This window comes from Carcharhinus amblyrhynchos, chromosome 9 (genome assembly GCF_965287045.1).
Source record: "Carcharhinus amblyrhynchos chromosome 9, sCarAmb.v2.hapA, whole genome shotgun sequence".
NCBI classification, from domain to species: domain Eukaryota; kingdom Metazoa; phylum Chordata; class Chondrichthyes; order Carcharhiniformes; family Carcharhinidae; genus Carcharhinus; species Carcharhinus amblyrhynchos.
In genome coordinates, this window is record NC_137332.1 from 56517486 (window position 1) to 56537090 (window position 19605).

General features: G+C 40.8%; 1 protein-coding gene across 1 annotated transcript in view; it reads right to left on the reverse strand.

Annotated features, from left to right (window-relative positions):
* hmcn1 (hemicentin 1) overlaps window positions 1-19605 on the reverse strand; it is a 543993-nt gene that overhangs the window by 23539 nt on the left and 500849 nt on the right. The window contains exons 89-96 of the mRNA XM_080195726.1: window positions 14226-14396; window positions 12224-12394; window positions 10169-10339; window positions 8831-9001; window positions 7068-7238; window positions 5697-5846; window positions 4919-5056; window positions 894-1015 (exon numbers count right to left, since the gene is read on the reverse strand). Of these exons, the coding sequence (XP_080051852.1) occupies window positions 894-1015; window positions 4919-5056; window positions 5697-5846; window positions 7068-7238; window positions 8831-9001; window positions 10169-10339; window positions 12224-12394; window positions 14226-14396 (1265 nt within the window). The remainder of the gene's footprint in view (window positions 1-893; window positions 1016-4918; window positions 5057-5696; window positions 5847-7067; window positions 7239-8830; window positions 9002-10168; window positions 10340-12223; window positions 12395-14225; window positions 14397-19605) is intronic.

Here is a 19605-nt window from a genome sequence, read left to right on the forward strand (position 1 = left end):
GCAAACACCCTTTTAAGAACATAATGATTGTTAATGACGGACAATCAACTCCCCAAAGTAACCAGTTGAAAGTGCAGACTAGATTCTCATTCCTTCAGGTTGTGAAATATTATTGGAGATAGAAAAATGCCAAATTTGACATTTAAAAAGAAATTTTGATTTCTATTTTTTTAATTGATTTCTTGCCTTTCTCTCTATTTTATTTCCTTACCTGATTTGACATTAATATCACATTTTTAGTTCACGCTCTAATACTTCCTATGTTTACTTTGCAATCCTTTAATTATTTAAGGGGTGCACATTTTACGCTGATGCTCATCAAGGTCCCAGATGTGCTGTAGACCTTGCCATACCTTAGTCAGCTCACACTTCCAGCAATTTTGTGGGCAAAAACGTTTAAAACCTAGTCTTACAGTAACAAATCTATCAAGGTGCCCTGCTAGATGCTCCACTCCAGCAAAATCTGAGTTAATACAAGTATATTCAAATACTGGAGTAATGATAATATGAGGTTTGATGAGGACTAGCATGTGACTGATTTGTTTCATATATATGCACACACACACACATTTGGTCACCAGAGGTTAGAGCTATTTATAAAGCAGCAGACATTTTTGCATGCATGCATTCAGATATTTACAGAAACTGTACAAGCAGAATCCTTTATTAACAAACAGTGTGATACCACAGCAACTCTAAAAAGCACTTACTCATTGACTGTAATGTGTGAAATTAAGTTTGGGCCCCATTAAGACTTCTGGCTTTAAAATTGGAGCATGCACTATCAAGCACGGTAGACTTCTACACCTTAAAATGTGCCAGTACTGAGATTTGGGTGGAAATCCGCATGCATTTCAACCTACTTTTTTTTTTAAAAGACATTCTTATAGTACCTTAACATTAAGGTTTACGGATGATGGTAGTTGCAGCACATATCCATTCACCACAATGTCCAGTAATAGTGCCCCATCTGAGTCCAAGCCTCTAGCAATGTGCGTCATTCGTAGTATCTCTCCTAGAAACCACAGCGGCCAAACCAAAAAGAATTCTCACTCATGCAGCCTGTGCTGTTATCAATGCTCCACTGTGTGGCATTGAATTCAGTGCTAAGAGATTACAGGACATAAATACATAAAAAGTGCTGGGTACTAACACTCTGGCATGGGGGTCTTATTCAAAGTTTTAAAAAAAATATTGTGTTTATTGGCATTTTCATTGTCTTTATAATTAATTCACTGCTCCTGGTACATTTTAAAATTAACCTAAATGTAACATCAAAACCTTGACAATTGCTTTTACTTTAAAAATTCAACATTTTAACTTTACAAATTCTTTATCAGGGCAGTGGTTTCCAACTGGAGGCTTGAAGGCTGTGTGCAGCTCCTGTAAAAAGTCTGACAACACCACAGGGGATCCCTCAACACTGAGCAAATTCCTATTTGTACTTAGATTTTGTTATGTGGTTCTGTTTGAATTCTAAGAGTCTATATAGAGCTTATTATGTAATGGCTTTTAAGTATTATTGCCGGAATAATGGAATCTGTTAGTAGCAATGTACAATAGATACAATTTAATGGGAATAACATTTTGATGTTATTTGTGACTCTCATACTCCATGGTGTGCATGGATGATATGTTGCTTTGAATGGATACAGGTGAGGTCCCAGAGGACTGAAGGATAGTAAATGTGGTACTGTTGTTTAAAAAGGGTAATAGGGATAACCCAGGTAATTATAGGCTGGTGAGTTTGACGTCAGTGGTAGGGAAGTTGTTGGAAAGGATTCTTAGGGATAGGGTGTATAAGCATTTAGAGTGTGGCAATTTGATTAGTGATAGGCAGCATGGCTTTGTAAAGGGGAGGTCGCGCCTTACGAATCTGGTAGAATTTTTTGAGGAGGTGACAAAAACGGTCGACGAAGGACGAGCCGTGGATGTCGTCTATATGGATTTCAGTAAAGCGCTTGACAAAGTCCTTCATGGTAGGTTGGTGGAAAAGGTTAAGGCTCATGGGATACAAGAACAGGTGAATACATGGATTGAGAACTGGCTTGGTAACAGGAGACAGAGAGTAGTAGTGGAAGGGTCCATTTCAAGCTGGAGGTCTGTTACTAGTGGTGTGCCACAGGGCTCAGTACTGGGACCTTTGTTATTTATAATATACATAAATGACTTGGAAGAAGGAGTAAGTGGCTTGATCAGCATGTTTGCAGATGATACGAAGATGGCTGGACTTGCTGATAGTGAGGAGCAGTATCAGGCAATACAGCAGGATAGAGATAGGCTGGTCTATTGGGCAGAGAAATGGCAAATGGAATTTAATCCAGACAAATGCGAGGTGATGCATTTTGGAAGAAATAATGTAGGGAGGAGTTACACGATAAATGGTAGGCCTATTACAAGCATAGAAATGGTGAAGGACTTGGGGGTGCAGGTACACAAGTCTTTGAAGGTGGGATTACAGGCGGAGGTGATGATGAAGAAGGCCTATGGTATGCTTGCCTTTATAGGGAGGGGTACAGAGTATAAAAGCTGGCGTCTAATGTTGCAGTTGTATAGGACGTTGGTTTGCCCGCATTTGGAGTACTGCGTCCAGTTCTGGTTGCCTTACTACCGGAAGGGCATGGAGACCCTGGAGAGAGTGCAGAGGAGGTTTACCAGGATGTTGCCTGGTATGGAAGGACTGAGTTATGAGGAAAGATTGGGCAAATTGGGGCTGTTCTCCTTAGAAAGGCAGAGAATGAGGGGAGATCTAATGGAGATGTATAAGATTATGAAGGGTATAGATAGAGTGAACAGTGGTAAGCTTTTTCCTAGGTTGGATACAATAATTACGAGAGGCCACGGGCTTAGGGTGAGGGGGGCGAGGTATAACTCGGATGTTAGAGGGAGATTTTTCACACAGAGGGTGGTGGGGGCCTGGAATGCACTGCCATGTAGGCTGGTGGAGGCAGGCACGCTAAGGTTGTTTAAGGCTTACTTAGACAGGCACATGAGTGGGCTACAGATGGAGGGATACAGGAGACTTTTCTAAATAAAGATCAAGAGCCTTGGGACGTCCCTGGGAATCAACTGATTCCTATGGATCTTCCAACATATTTCATGGCTCACTTGCTTTATTTCTGCGCTTCTGGGGAGTCCATAAATGTCTGTCAAAGTTTTGCATGTTTAGTGATGTCTTTTCTTTTACTTCACAGGAGATTTGGTCCGCCTTGTTGACCAACAAGGGGCATACATGCGATGGGTCGTGCGACGGCTGCTCTTGGATGTTGCTTCAAGAGCTGCCTAGTGCTTCACGTCGTTAGTGTAAGCTTAAACTGGATCAGTTGACGGGCAACATGACAGCTCAGTGGCTATCACTGTTTGCTGTGCAGATACATGGATTTGGGCTGGTGTCTGCAGGAGTTTGCATATTCTCCCTGTGATTGCGAGGGTTTTCTCCGGGTGCTCCGGTTTCCTCCCACACCCCAAAAAATGTGCTCTTAGGCTGATTGGTGTAACAAATTATCCCTAAATTAGTCTTCCCTCAATCTTCCCTAATAGGTGTAGACAAAGGTCATAGGTAGAGGAGGGCACTCAATGTTAAAATGGCGGCGCGGGCTTGTTAGGCTGAAGGGCATGTTTCCCGTGCTGTATTGTTCTTTGTCCTTTGATAGGAGTAAGGGATAGTGAAATACAACACACCTGAAATTCTGTAGGGTTTTATTCTTGTCTCATGCTGTTTCCAGCCATTTCTGTTGAGGTTTTTTTTTTAACCAGTATCCTGGCAGTGGGAGACCATTAGTGGAATTGTAGGGTCCACATAAGCCACTGCTGCAAAAATATACCAACATGTCCTTTGGTAGGTTGCAAATCAGAACCAGGCTTTGGCTGTGGGAAGATCAATTAAGTGGCAGACATTCTGGCTTAGTATTAAATTTGTATTCGATGAAATGTGATCTTGGGAGTATAATGATACATGTTAGTCTCAAGTTAAAATTGATTTTATTTGATTACCTCATGAATGCCCCATTTAATGGTTAAGATTTCACCTCTGTTGTTTTTTAATGCGTTAAGTAAGATGTTCATGTAAAATTTTGATTGCATTGCTTTTAATTCAGTTGTTGACCTGTTTAAAATTAAGTGTGTTCAGATGGTAGAAGCAGGAATTTAATGCAAGTGTGTTAAACCCCAGCACAAAAAGAGTGCACAGCACCTTAAAAATTTGGTGGCAATAATTCACCATTTCTGACAATGTCTTTGTAATGACCCATGAAAACAGCTAGACAAAATTATTGATAAGGTTTCAATATTTAATTTTTAACTTTATGTAACATGCATATTTGATAGCCAGCATCATCATTTCTCTATATGTTATTGCAAACTCAATGCCATTTGATCAAATCTGGAGTTTTCATTTTAATAACAAAGTTGAGCTATTTGAAATATGATAGCTTTCTTAATAAGAAAGTCTGGGTTGAAATCATGTCATGTTACAGTAAGAAACAAGTAAACAGGTTTATATTATGATTCCTTTGTTCTACAGCTTAAAGCTGTTAACTCTTTCCAATTATTTTTAAATGAATATGTTAACAAATTCATTACAATAGCACAGAAATGCATTTTATACAAACCAATTCCAAACACTGAATTCAACATATTTGTGTTTAATTGGAAAGTACGTTCCCTAACATAAATGTTAACACTAGAAGGCAAAAGAAAAATATTCTACAGTGGTCATGCAGCATGTTTTAGAGGAAACAGCAGGGGAGAGTGCTCCCTGCCGTGAAAAATTGTCTGATGTGTAAGTACTTCACAAAAAATGTTTTCCATTTGCAACAAAACCACGTTTTTAAAAAACTTGAAAAATTACTTGTGCATTAATCTCCTTCCAATTTCTATGTGTAATGAAATGATTTAAAGTAACACATTCATAACTAACCAGTGGCAAACTCGACTTGTGTCTCCCGTCTGAATACCCCTTCTGTAAGAGAGTATCCATTAGCTGCTTCCCCGATTTCTTTTGCTGTTGTCCAATAAATGGGATTTAGGATTGAGATGAGTTTCCTCATGGCAGGGCCTAGAAAAAAGACAATGAAGTACTCAATACTTGTCATAAAACAATCTATATTTGGAAGTTATAAAGCACCAACCATGCCAACAGTCCTTTCATTATATATAGAGTAACTTCTGATACACAAAAGGTCGGTTCACAAACTAATCCAGAATATTTAGATATGGGGATAAATCAGTGAATGTGCATTGCAAGCCTTTGGGCTGTAAACAAAAGATTCAGCTCATTTGACTCATGAGAAAATTACAAAGTAAGAGGTTATGATGCTCCCTGCATGCCCAAATACATTATAAAAATAATTAAGGAGTTCTCTGGCATCGTTAGAGTAGTAAGGTGATTTCCTGCACCAGGTAGCTCAAGAAAAGTGTTAAAATTACAAGCTTAGGTGCTATCCCCTTCCCATGGCTACTGATGAGAATTAAGCATTTCTGCCCTGCCCCTCGTTTCTTTATTTCCTAATTTCTTCTATTTCCAAGGTGTCTTTTTTTCTGTTTTAATGACATTTCACTTTTTATTAAAGTGAATGTTAGCTGTTTTGGACTCAAACCCAGATTCTGAAGATGAAGCCCACAGAGTAGCCCACACCCTTCAGTCACGTACATGTCTGGAAAAGGTTGAGTTGATGAATCAGGTACTAAGCACTTACCTATGCTCCTGGGTATATTTGAGATTTGTGCTTTTATAACTTGCGTACCAGTTTCTGGGCTGTCAAACACTGTAGCATTCAGTAAAGCAACACCAAATTCCACGTTGTTAATATTTCCTATAACACTTCCTCTGGCACGCTGAGGACCTCCTGAAAGTAAGACATAGATAATGCAAATTTCCTGCTATTTTGAAAAGAAAACTTAAGGTGAATAGTTTAGTGCTTGTTAACCAGTCACCTGTCTATGAGAAGATATGTTCGCACTACCTGTGTACCCTGATTCCTGAACTATCTATGGCATTGGCATGCAATGTGTTAAAACAACTTTCTGCTGAGAATGAAATGCTTTGTGTAAGTGAACCTCAGGAAAATGTACCTTCTTAAGATTAACGGACTGATGAAATGTATGAAATTCATTCAGTGTGTTTCTGGTTATCTGGAAGATCCTGAAAGGCTTGAGAGCTGTATGATCAATTAAGCTTAAGTAAGTGATATTGGAATGGTAATGGAATGATTGGAAGTTATTGAAAAGTGTTAAGTGCATTTTTCTGGGTTCATTATGATTTTCTGGTATAATTTGAATGCACCCTTGATGTACTGTGACTTGTGAAGAAATGCAGAGAACAAAAGTAGAATTGGTATAAAATTTGAGTGAACCACTGCATGCTATAGTCATACTGGATTGTAGAGTGTGGTGTACTACAATGATAGTAATGCAATTGATATAGTTATTTATATATATATTTTATGCGTAAGGGAAATGTTTAAATTCAACTTTATTCTATAGGTAGTTGGTGTGTCTGGGAAACATTTAGCTGAAGGGTTGTGAAAGCAAGTTAAATACTCGTTTCAGCTAGAAATTTGTTACATTGATAGTGCTGATGGATTTCTGTTGACATAAAAGATTCCTTGGGAATTTGATTGACAGGGTCATGTAACAATGTAGCTAATGTGCAAAGCTGAGTCTATAGCAGACAGAAAGAAGCTTTTGCAGTTTAGAGTTGGGATTGTGGATGGAAATTGAAGATAGAGTTTCTTCAAGCTACTCAGGAACTCGTATCTCTCTCAGAAAACTCCAAAGCTGTCTACAATTGTTATAGCAAGTAGACATGAGTGTTAACTGTATTTAAAGTGGCCTTTAAGTCTGTAAGAGGAATGTTGCCTACTTGGAACTGAAAGTTTAAAATTAACATGGTTAATGTCAGCAACAAATAGAAAGTAGGAATGATGTTACAAGAAAAAGGTCATGTCTCACAAAACTTTTTTCCTGGTGATAGGACTTCTCTGAAGTGGTTCTTGTTGAATTATGAAGATTGTATCGAACTCAAAACTGAAGTTCTTTTCAATTATTCAACAAAACAGCTGACAAACCTGGACATGGTTGGACTTTACATCTGGACACCTGTGAACCATCGCCTGGGCATGAACGGCCTCCACTAGAGGGCACTGGGTTGTTACACAGACGAAGACGCCTCTGTTCGCCACCTCCACAAGATGCTGAACAATCATTCCAGGTTTGCCAAGGTCCCCAGTTTCCATCCACTGGACATAAATTCAGGAGGAATAATTAAGAACAATTACTAAATAGCATTATTTGTATCACCAAGGAAGAGTCTGAAGAAACATTAGAGTTTTACATGAAATTAATTGCCTTTCTGGTGAGTAAAATCATACTTCTATAAACATTCCCCTCTTGCTCCTTGTAAACTCCATTCTTTCTTACATGTCCCTTTGCATCCCAATCTTACTGAAATCAAGGCTTGTTTTAATAGCCTATTTTAGCTCATTCTCTCCCAGGACTTTACATCTGTGGATTGCTTTACCTCCTTCAATCATTCCTTTCATCTCCAATCTACAGACTTTTAAAGTACAAGGTAGTGTCAACTAACCAACACAACTTGATCTACTCTGACTTCTCTCTTGGGTGAAATTGGTCTTGTGGCAGCACACAATAGGCAATAGCAAATGTGTAGGCCATTTACACTCAGTCTGACTGACTTCAGAGGAAAAGCAAACTGAATAGAATATAGATTTATTATTGTGTATTTAAAACCCTTGCCTAATTTCAGCCTCTTAATCTGCACATCAACATGTCTCAAATTTAAAATGTTGTAAAATATAGAATTTTAAGATCAGCAATGTTTACAATATTTTATCCATCTTTGATTCATTTGAAGTGTTCAAATTAAATTATGGGCATTTGGAATCAATTGTACAGAGCATTATATTCATGAAAAAAATGTTCAACGAATTTCTTTGAAGGCAGACTCAATGTCGATGGTATGTTGTGTATGTGTTGGGAACAGTGCACTATTTGTGGGGAAGGTAGTGTTCTCTCATTGTGAGAGATGCACTACCTGCACATAGCAGTGGTAATTGCACGTGTCAGTGTATTGCTGTGGGTTTTGCCTCCTAGTGGGTATATTAAACAAGCAAAAGCTTGCATCTGATTGCAAGGCTGGTCAATCCGCTAATGGTTTCCCAGGTTGTTGCACTGGAAGTGTCAGTATCAAATAAGTGCAGCAGTAATTATCTCTGGTAACAGCTCCTACTGGTATTATCCATTATACCCCCTCTCTCAGGGAGAGAGGTGTTTGCAAGCCAAGGTGGAGTCAGGTATAATCAGTTTTTGCAAGACGCCCTTTAAGTATTCTACTGCAGAATGTATTAAAGATGAATTTCAATAAAAACATCACCACTTCATGAAGAAACAGAACTCATTCTCCAGAAGCCATATATCAATTTAATTACACATAAAAGACTGCCAATTCTTACAGTTGCTGCAACTTTGGTTCTGATATTGCATCTTCTGTCATGTTTGCATCCTGATCAGCATCTCATGCCATGTCATCCTACATATGGCCTGGAATTCACTGTAAATTTGAGTTTCATCTGATATCTCATATTGCATAAATGACAGGAGGAACATTGCATCAGATTTTGAGAAGACTTTGCTAGTTCTTTTATATTTGTTCACATTATTAGAATACATCTATCTGAGACTGCCTATGCAAAGTAACTGGAAAATGGATATGTTGATCACTATTTTCAGCTCTGATCTGTTGGCAATTACACCAAAAATTCCTGGCCCACAATGTTGCTCCAAAATACGAATGTAAAATCAACCAGCTCACCTGGGCAAACATCAATACTACATCGCTGAACCCGAGTATCAGCTCCAGCGCAAGCCCTTCCACCACTTGCTGGCCGGGGATTGTCACAGGTACGATATCGTCGCTTTTGTCCTCCATTGCATGTTCGACTGCAGGTTCCCCAACTGCTCCATGGACCCCAGTTTCCATGGACTAAAGATAATGCAAACAAAAAACAATTCTAGCATTATTCAATATGTTATAACTTGTGGACCATAACTTCAATATACAAATAGAACAAACAAGTCCTCCTGCTGTGAACCTGAGAACACAAACTAATAGTCTGGGGAGTTAATTAGGTAGCTAAATGAGCTAACCAATTGCTTGTTCTTTATAGCCTTTCAGGCAGGTTCTCTTTTGTTGGTATATTAACCATTTATTGCGATTTAAAAAAAAACATGAATATAGTATACTTTAAGTCACATCTTAACGCGTTTCTTGCTCCAAATCCTTTCAGTGAGAAAAGTCAAAAAAATCAAAGATCAGGAGGAATTTCTTCACACGAGTTATCAACAACTGGAATTCATTTTTCAAGCAGGATAATTGGTGAAAATATTGGATTTGTTCAAGTAAGTGGGAAGATGAGAAGGAAACTTTTTTTCTGGACGAAAAGGTGAAAAAGAGTTGACTAGCTCCTCCTTCTGCATTTATCTTGTAATTCTGTGAATGAAGAGTACAATAACTGACAACTAGGCTGTGCTGCAGCAGCGAAAGTAAGTGTATAATATTCATACAGTGCACACCAGAGGGTGGTGGCAAAAAACAGTAAAACTAAGCCACCATGGTACATTTGCCTAACATGATGGAAATACTGCCAATTCCAGAGAGACATAACCTAAATTCAAACAATTGAAGCACAAGTTGGTAATACCAAAAGATTGCCAAGTTTGTGTCAAGATACTGCTGGAGTTCAATTAGTTATGAATGTGCAATGTTTCAGCACAGAACATTTAGGCAACAGCTAGGAGGCTTACACTATGGAAAGTCAATCTTCCCTTATGGAGAAAACGGAAAATTACGAATGAGCACTAGTATCCAAATGGCAATATTTCAGGTTGAGACTATGAGCCAAACCACTGCCTTAAGGCCTCAAGATGCTAATTTTCCTTTTGGGTGCTGATGGACCAGTCATGTATTTCTAGAAAATTCTGATTGTATTATATCTTAATCTATTGTATGACTTTTACTTTAAATTCCAAATTTTTTTTGTTTAAAGATGCATACACTGCAATGGTTTAATCAGTTAATGGATGGCAGTAACTGAACTAGCAACCAATTAGCATTTTTTTTGAAGATCTGCAATCATCTTTCAATACTCACCTGGACATGGATCACTGTTGCAGAAATCAATCTGTACATCATTGCCTTCGCAGTAGCGCCCTCCATATTGTGGCGTTGGATCTGAACATGTTCTGGCCCTTTGGCGTGTACCTCCTCCACAGGACACACTACATGCTGTCCAGCTGATCCAGGATGTCCATTTTCCATCCACTTAAAACAGCAAAATGCCAAATAATTAGAATTTGATTATATAATTAGAACAATTGTATTAGTTAGCCTAAAAAGATTCATGGTACTCAATATTCATGAACAGAGGCTCTTGGTCCAGCCAATTGGGCAAAGGATACATTTATAATCCTCTCTTACTTGTCAAACAGGCTGTGTTAATTCACTGGGCTGCAGTGAATAATGACTAGCTTTGTAATTGATATCAAATAGTTTTCCATTTCAATTTACTTAAGATTGAGGCTCAAAGTTAGCACTTGCATTTATATAAGATCTTTCATGCTTTCATAATGCCCCAAAGCACTTCAAAACTAATGAATCATTTTTATAGTTCCATTAACTGTTGCCATGACAATTTAAACAAAACAAACTCTGGTTGAGGATAGGAGGCTGGTCCCGGGAGACAGACTGAAATGAGAAAGGAAGAAAGGTGTCCCGGTTCCTTTTAAATATCGTGTCCGACATTAGGGCCCAAATGGGCTGATGGTGGGGAGAGGGACTTCCTTCCACCCCAACTACAAGATTCACGGTGCTTAGCATGGATCCATGAGTAATGAGCTGAACAGTACAAGATTGCATGTGGTCATCTGCCCCACACTCCAGCTGGAATCGCTCCCACTCCAGCACCCATCACCAAACTTCGACTCCAGAGAAGATTCTGCCTCCAGGTGGAAACAAAGCTGCCTGGAAATGACTGAGAAACAGCACTGAAGGAGACTGAAACTGAAAGCTGATGGTTTCAAACATCTGTGCCTTTGTCAGTGCGGAATAATGCAGCATCTTACAGGCAGCTGCACACAGGTGCATCACCCAGGTGATAGATGTTCTCTTCATGGAAGCTACATAACACATCAAATCCATAACCTCTAGAGCATCGCAGACTCAGAGAACATTGGGTTTGGTGTCTGGACCAGGCGATAGTTCACTTCTGCAAGGGATTTGATTATTGTGATGATCTGCTGTGCTCTCCATAACAAAGCCTTCCAGAGAGGTATGGACCTCGAGGATGGTGAAGCCATAGAAGGCGATAATTCATTGAGGGAGGTGCAGGCAGTGAGACCAGAAGTATTGGAAGCAGAGGGACAAGATGCTGAACAGAAAGATGCTCCTGCTGCTTGATAAGGTAATCTCCTCCTGCAACCTTGGGGAAGTGAACCTCCATCCTCTCCTTCATGGATACCAAGAATCCAGCTGCCCTGTGATATGAAAGGTTTTGACACAAACTTTCACCCTTAGGGATGGCTGCCTTGAGTGTCTGAAAGCTGCCTCTATTCCTGCCCCTCACATGCTTTAATCAGACAGTCTACATAGCGTAATTGCAAGCTCACCCCTGCAAAACTCTGAACTTCAGTCAGTTTCCTAGTAAAACAGGTTTCTGTCACAAAAAATGATGTGGTTCCTGTATCCTGTCTCCTTGCCATTTCATGCTATTCAGCTCACCTATGGTATGACTCCCATCAAGAAGGCAGATCTGAAAAAAACCCTCCTACACAGAACTTCAATGTAAAATCCACCTGGACATATAAATGGGAATCATTGGACACAACAGCAAGTACCTAATTTCAAACCCAACAGCTGCCTGGTTTCAACCTTTCAAGTAAAGAGTGGTCCACCCTCAACATGTTCAGGACTGGCCAAAGCCCCTGCTTGTCCAACCTCCACAGATGGGGCAGTAGTGCCAGCCCCATTATGTGCCTGTGGGAGAGAGCAAACTATGCACCACATCATAGAAGAGTGTCATATAGACCCAGCAGAGGCCTATCCACACACAACACAGCAGGACTGAATGAAACTGCTTGCCTTACGGACTTTGCATTTGTTACATAAATAAAATGACAACAATCTAGCCCATAGTTTCTAATTGCTTACCTGGACACAACCTGTTCTTACAAACCCGTGTTTGTGCATCTTGTCCCTCACAGTGGGCCCCATCAAACGATGGCGGAGGATTATTGCACAGTCTTAGTCTAGTTTGAGTCCCTTTACCACAGGTCTCAGTGCATGGTCCCCAGGGCAACCAGGAGCTCCAGCCACCAACAACTGAAGAAAGATTGATAAAAAGGTACAGGAACATTTCAGTATATAAAAGTATAAACATTGGAAAAGGCCTTACAAAAAAGATTAAAATAGTAAACAGGATGGAAAGCAATAAATCTTTAACATTATTTTGTTAAATAGAAATAAAAAAATCACAGGTTCACATTAGCAATGGGCAAATTTATGTCTCTTATAAAGAAAGTAATAAAATGGTGCGATGGGCTTCTAAGTTTTTTTGTTCCTTCCCAGGACATAGGAATTGCTGGCTAGACCAATATTTTTATTGTCATTTCTAATTAGCCACTTTCTTGGACTACCAGAGTCCAGGTAGGAGCCTTGATGAGTTGCTGCAGTGCATCTTATAGATTGTATACACAATTGCCAATATGTATTGATGATGGAAGGGGTGAACGTTAGAAATGATGGAAGGGGTGCTCATCAAGTTGGCTCCTTTGTCCTGGATGGTGTTGAGCTTCTAGAGTGTTGTTGGAGCTGCACCCATCCAAGCAAGCGGAGAGTACTCCACCACACTCCGGATTTGTGATGATAGGCAGCCTTTCAGGAATCAGTAGCAAGAAAAATCTCAGAAAACTGAAAAGGAACACAGAAGGCAGGAGACTGAATGACTGAACATAGTTTGGAAATGAACTTTTCCCTTCATACCCATCTTGTGAAAAATGACAGATCTAAACTGGGAATATGCAGCACCACGTAAGAGAGAGAGAATTAAGACAATATACCATTTTTCTTTCTCTATATCACCCGAGATAGGAAGAGATGAGTGATCATGTCATTTAAGGTGCACTTGTTTTCAGGAGAATATATTTGTCTAACCTTTTTTTCATTGGTAATAAGCAAGGGACATGATGATGTAGAGTGTTCTGAATACAACATTATATGAGTTGTGTGTGGTGCCAATGAGAAAAATGATATGCTGCAAGCTCTGATTATTCTGCTTTCTTTCTCTTCAAAACATGATTTTACTAAAAGTGTACATCTTTAAGCACTTGAAGTCAGGGAGGATGCATAGATACATGGATGTCTTATTGTTCTGCTTGTGTTTTTGTTGGGAGTTAAGGGAGTTTAAACATTTAAGCAATTTGCCTTTCTTGCTTTATGGAATTCAGTTAGATCGGGGCATGGGATAGGTGGGTGTCCATCAAATTAGTGCTCTTGTTGATTATTAATGCTCTAGTTGCTGTATTTTTTTTGTGTTAGTTGTTGATACTAGCTTGTTGTCACTGCTCTCTTTTATAGAACCATAACAGGAGTGGTACTAAAAAGCTCATTTCAATTCTGAGCAAGATTGGGGTTGGCAAATACCCAGCACAGCAACCCCAACATCTTCCATCCCCAACGCAGTAGGATGAAGAGATTTTAACTCCTTGGCATTTATTGCATGTTCCTGAATCTGGCTTGATAGGGAATCAGCAGGAATTATGTCACTGCCAGAGAGTTAGGGTCAAAACTGGCGGTGTGATGTGGGAGGATTACCAATTAAAAAAGTACCTTCCAAAGCAAATAGGGATTGGGAGATGGGAAGGCAGAGGTTGGAAGCCTTCAAAAGTCTAAGTTATCCTTGTCCAGGCCAGTGAAGTAGCCTGGTCTTGCATAGAAGAGGACATATTTTAGAGAAAAAAAGTACTCTACTCCTGTGTAAGAGGGGCAACGGAAGAGTAAATAAACTGAAATTCAATACACTCTTTCAAATGTTTCTTGGAGACATCCCTCTGATCAGGAGTCCTAAGCAATGGAAGTTATATTCAAAGTCTTTGTGTAAGATAGAAAGTTAGTGAGAGAGTGAACATTAGACTGTTCAAATTGTCTCTGATACCTGGACAAGGCCGAATGTTGCACATGATAGCCTCCACAGCTTTGCCTTCACATCTTTTCCCCCCATTTTGCACTGATGGATTAGTGCACGTCCTGGTCCTTGTCCTGTTGCCCTGGCCACATGTACGAGAACATTCCTCCCACTGGCCCCACTCTGACCAGCTGCCATCCACTGAAGGCACAAAATATTCATTAATAGTGTTTTTCAGCGGTTAATGTTAATTTATTCTTTTAGCAACATTTCATCAAAATAACACATACAAAATCTCTACCTGTTCTATGTCAAGGAGTTACTCCAAAGCGATTAGTTTAGAGCAAGCAAAGCATAGGCAACAATTAAATGTCAAAATTAAAATTAATTTCCCACTTCTGATATGTTGCAGTCCTTTCCTGAAGGTATTGACTCATACTTTCAGTATGATTGTACAGATCCACCTAGCTCTCTGGTACTTGCAGAGAGTTTGGAAAGATAATTCATTGATTTTCAAATTTTGATCCCTGAATATTAGGGAGGGCAAGATAATCTTGGAGGCCCATGAAGTCACACCTCTGTTTGTCACCCGATTTCTTTATCTTTGTATATTTCTAAACAAACTGACATAATTTCCTGTTGCTGTATACTAATTAAGATTTCAACACTATTAGCAATGTTTATCTTTACGTGAATGTCACTTTCTTTTAGAAATGAGGGGATAGGGTCCTGTGAAAGTGAGTCAGTCAAATGTTTCAGGAATCCCCAAGGATGTGCCAGTCAATATTTGCTGGGCTCCCTGATAGCTTGCTGGTCAATATTTACAGTGTACCTTGATAGTGTATTGATCAATATTTGCAGGTTAGTCATTATTTGCAGTGTTCCCTAACAGTGTGGTAGTCGATATTTGCATTTTTCCATGACCAAGTGTTCGTTGAAATTAGCAACGTTCCCTGAAAGCTAGTTGATGTTTACAGGGTGTATTAGTTGATATTTGCAGTATTCTCTGATGGGTGTTGGTCAATGTTTACAGGGTTTCCTGACAGTGTCAGAAAATATTTGCAGTGTTTCCTTGTATTTGTTATAACTTCGAATAAACAGATTTGTATCTGTCAATCTGACAGTAAAACTTAAAGTGGTTCCAATTAAATATGTAAAGTATCCAGGAATTCTATATAAATAACCTGAGCAAATACATGTTCCATGAGAAGGTTTGACTGAAGCACAACTTGATTATTGAATCTAGCATGGTTACGGAAGAGAAGGAAGCCATTTAACCTGACATACATGATGGTGTTGCATGAATCAGACTCCTACACATTCTCAGGAAATGCATTCCAGGTTCTAACCACCCACTGCATAAAAAAAATTCTATTGTTTCTTTGACAGGGTGTTAATGGTCAAAGAACCCTACAGTGCAGAAAGAAGCCCTTCAGCCCATCGAGACTGATCACAATCCCACCCAGGTCCTACCCCCATATCCCTCTCAGGATACTAAGGGGCAATTTTAACATGGCCAATCAACCTAACCTACACATCGTTGGACTGTGAGAGGAAACTGGGGCACCCAGAGAAAGCCCACGCAGACATGAGGAAAATGTGCAAACTGCACACAGGCAGTGACCCGAGCCACGAATCGAACCCAGATCCCTGCAGCTGTGAAGCAGCAGTGCTAACCACTGTGCTACCGTGCCACCCATGTATATTTGCAATGTTTCCTGAAAACATGTTGGTCATTGTTTGCTGTGTTCCCCAAGCATATTAGTTGGTATTAGCAGGGTTCTCTGTGCGTTAGTCAATTATTGCAGGGTTCCTGACTCCATGATAGCTGATATTTACAGTGTTCCCTGACGGGGATTTAAAGTTTCATAATATTGTGTAGTGATATTTTCCCTACCCAAAAATGTTAATTTTGTTTTACTTTCATGTGTATTCAATTACAATGTGCTATCAATAGTTTTAGTTTGGAATGAATTTTTAACTGTGTATTCAAAGCTATCCCACACACTCAAAGCTATTCTATTGCACTCAACAATCCGTATTGAATATTAGAAGGTATTTAATTACTCAAGTAACACTTGAATTTGTTCAGTTTCTCATTTAATCCATAGATATTGTTTTGCTATACGCTAAAAGCTTGAGAGTGCCACCTGATCCCATAAATCTCGGAGATTATACTTCCTATCCATTCATTCTCCAGGACTTAGGTCTAAACTGCCTTAGGATGTAAATTCTTCCCATGGCCACTGTCTCCATACTCTTAAATTCTCCACCCCCCAAGACATGCTTCTCCCTCTCTCCAGCCTCTCTTCCCCCCTCATTCTTGCCACTCCCCATTCCACCATCCTCTCCTTCTGGTCTCCAGGTCTTGGGACCTCCAAACTTGCTCCTCTGACTTCCCCAAGGCTTATTACCATGATGCTGCTCCCATGATGATTTTTATGTTTAAAGGGCCACTTCCTGTTTTCAGCCAGCCTTGTAAGCAGAGGTCTTCAGTTGAGAGGAGGGACGAGAAGGTGGGGAGAAGAGTGCGGTGGAAGGGAAAGAAAGGAGTGGGAGGTAAATAAGAAGTGTTTGGATGGGGCATAAGGAGTGTATCAGCAGGGAGGAAAAAGAAGAGGAGGGAGAAAAAGAGAGTTGGGTGAAAGGATTGGTGGGGAGGGAGCAAAAAGTGTGATTCTTCACACTGCAGACATAATCAACTGAGACTTAGGAAAATTCTGGCTGTATATGCAGTCATATTTTGTTGTGAACACTGCAGGACGATAATTAACAACAATGTCAGTTGATAAACTGTCTTTAGGTATCACCAGCCTGGTTCTGAGTGAAAATGATAATTAAATGGTCAGTTTGGAGTGAAAGTGAAATAGAATGATAGCCAGATGCTTGCTTGTGAGTGAAAGTGGTACCAAATAATGACAAAATGATTGCAATCAAGTGCAGTTGACATGAAATGAAAGTTGTTGAACAACAAAGAACAATACAGCACAGGTACAGGCCCTTCGACCCTCCAAGCCTGCGCCGCTCATGCGCCCAGATAGATCATTTGTTTGTATCCCTCTATTCCCAGTCTGTTCATGTGGCTATCTAGATAAGTCTTAAACGATTCCAGTGTGTCTGCCTCAACCACCTTGCTTGGCAGTGCATTCCAGGCCCCCACCACCTTCTGTGTAAAATACGTGCCCCTGACATCTGGTAGGCTGATAGAAAAGGTGAAGGCTCATGGGATACAAGGCCAGGTATGTAGATGGGTGGAGAACTGGCTTGGGAGGAGGAGACAGCGGGTAGTAGTGGAAGGCTCCTTTTCCAATTGGAGGTCTGTCACCAGTGGTGTGCCGCAGGGCTCGGTACTAGGACCTCTTCTATTTGTGGTATATATCAATGACTTGGAAGAGGGGGTAGGTGGTGTGATCAGCAAATTTGCTGATGACACTAAGATGGTTGGATTGGCGGGTACTGAGGAGCAGTGCCTGGCAATGCAACAGGACATAGACAGGCTGGTAGATTGGGCAGATAGATGGCAAATGGAATTTAATCCGGAGAGATGCGAGGTGATGCACTTTGGCCGGAATAATGTGGAGGGGAGTTGTACGATAAAAGGTAGAACTATCCGGAGTATAGATACGCAGAGAGACCTGGGGGTGCAAGTGCACAAGTCCCTGAAGGTGTCGGTGCAGGTGCAGAATGTGATGAGGAAAGCGTATGGTATGTTAGCCTTCATAGGAAGGGGTATAGAATATAAGAGTAGGAGTCTGATGTTGCAGTTGTATAGAACGTTGGTTAGGCCTCACTTGGAGTACTGCGTCCAGTTCTGGTCGCCGTACTACCGGAAGGATGTAGAGATCCTGGAGAGAGTGCAGAGGAGATTTACCAGGATGCTGCCTGGTATGGAAGGGCTGTCTTACGAGGAAAGATTGAACGAACTTGGGCTGTTTTCCCTTGAGAGACGTCGGCTGAGGGGGGATCTAATAGAGGTTTATAAGATTATGAAGGGGATAGATAGAGTAAACGGTGGTAAGCTTTTTCCGCTATTAGAAATGGATAGAACGAGGGGTCACGGGCTTAGGGTGAGGGGGGCTAGGTATAAGACAAATATTAGAGGGCAGTTTTTCACGCAAAGGGTAGTGGGGGTGTGGAATGCACTGCCGAGTAAGGTGGTGGAAGCAGGCACGCTAGGGTTGTTTAAGAGTCACTTAGACAGCCACATGAGCGGTCTACATATAGGGGGATATAGCAGGCCTTACTAAATATTGTAGGCTTGGGATTCCGTTTTTGCCTCAGGGATGTTACAGTCTTTGCCTGTTTAATAATGAATTTTTTGTCTCCACAGACATTTAAGTCCACCTTGTTGACCAGCAAGGGGCATGCATGCGGCAGGTTGTAGTGGGCTGCTCTTGGATGTTGCTTCGGGAGTTGCCTATTGCTTCATGTCGTTAGTGTGCTTAAACTGGACCATCTCGAGGGCAACATGACAGCTCAGAGACTATCTCTGTTGCTGTGCGGACACATGGATTTGGGCCTGTGTCTGTGGGAGTTTGCACGTTCTCCCCGTGGTTGCGTGGGTTTCCTCCGGGTGCTCCGGTTTCCTCCCACATCCCAAAGATGTGCTTTTAGGTTGATTGATTGGGTAACAAATTGTCCCTATATTGGACCTCCCTGATCCTCGCACATTAGGCGTAGACTAAAATCATGAATAGGTCACTGAGACAATGGGACGGCGGCGTGGGCTCGTTGGGCCTGTTTCCCGTGCTGTGTTGTTCTTTGAAATCTGTGTTGAACCTTGCTCCCCTCATCTTGAACTTGTGACCTCTTGAGTTCGTCACCTCCGACCTGGGAAAAAGCTTCCCACTGTTCACCCTATCTATGCCCTTCATAATTGTATACACCTCTATTAGGTCGCCCCTCATCCTCCGTCTTTCCAGGAAGAACAACCCCAGTTTACCCAATCTCTCCTCATAGCCAAGACCCTCCATATCAGGCAACATCCTGGTAAACCTTCTCTGTACTCTCTCCAAAGCCTCCACATCCTTCTGGTAATGTGGTGATCAGAACTGGATGCAGTATTCCAAATGTGGCCTAACCAACGTTCTATACAGCTGCAACATCACACGCCAACTTTTATACTCTATGCCCCGTCCAATAAAGGCAAGCGTGTCATATGCCTTCTTCACCACCCTCTCCACATGTGCTGCCACTTTTAAGGATCTGTGGACTTGCACGCCCAGGTCCCTCTGTGTGTCTATACTCCTGATGGTTCTGCCTACATTAGATCTACCGAAATGCATCACTTCGCATTCATCTGGATTAAATTCCATCCGCTATTTCTCCGCCCAATTTTCCAGCCTATCTATATCCTGCTTTATTCTCTGACAATGTTCATCACTATCCGCAACTCCAACAATCTTTGTGC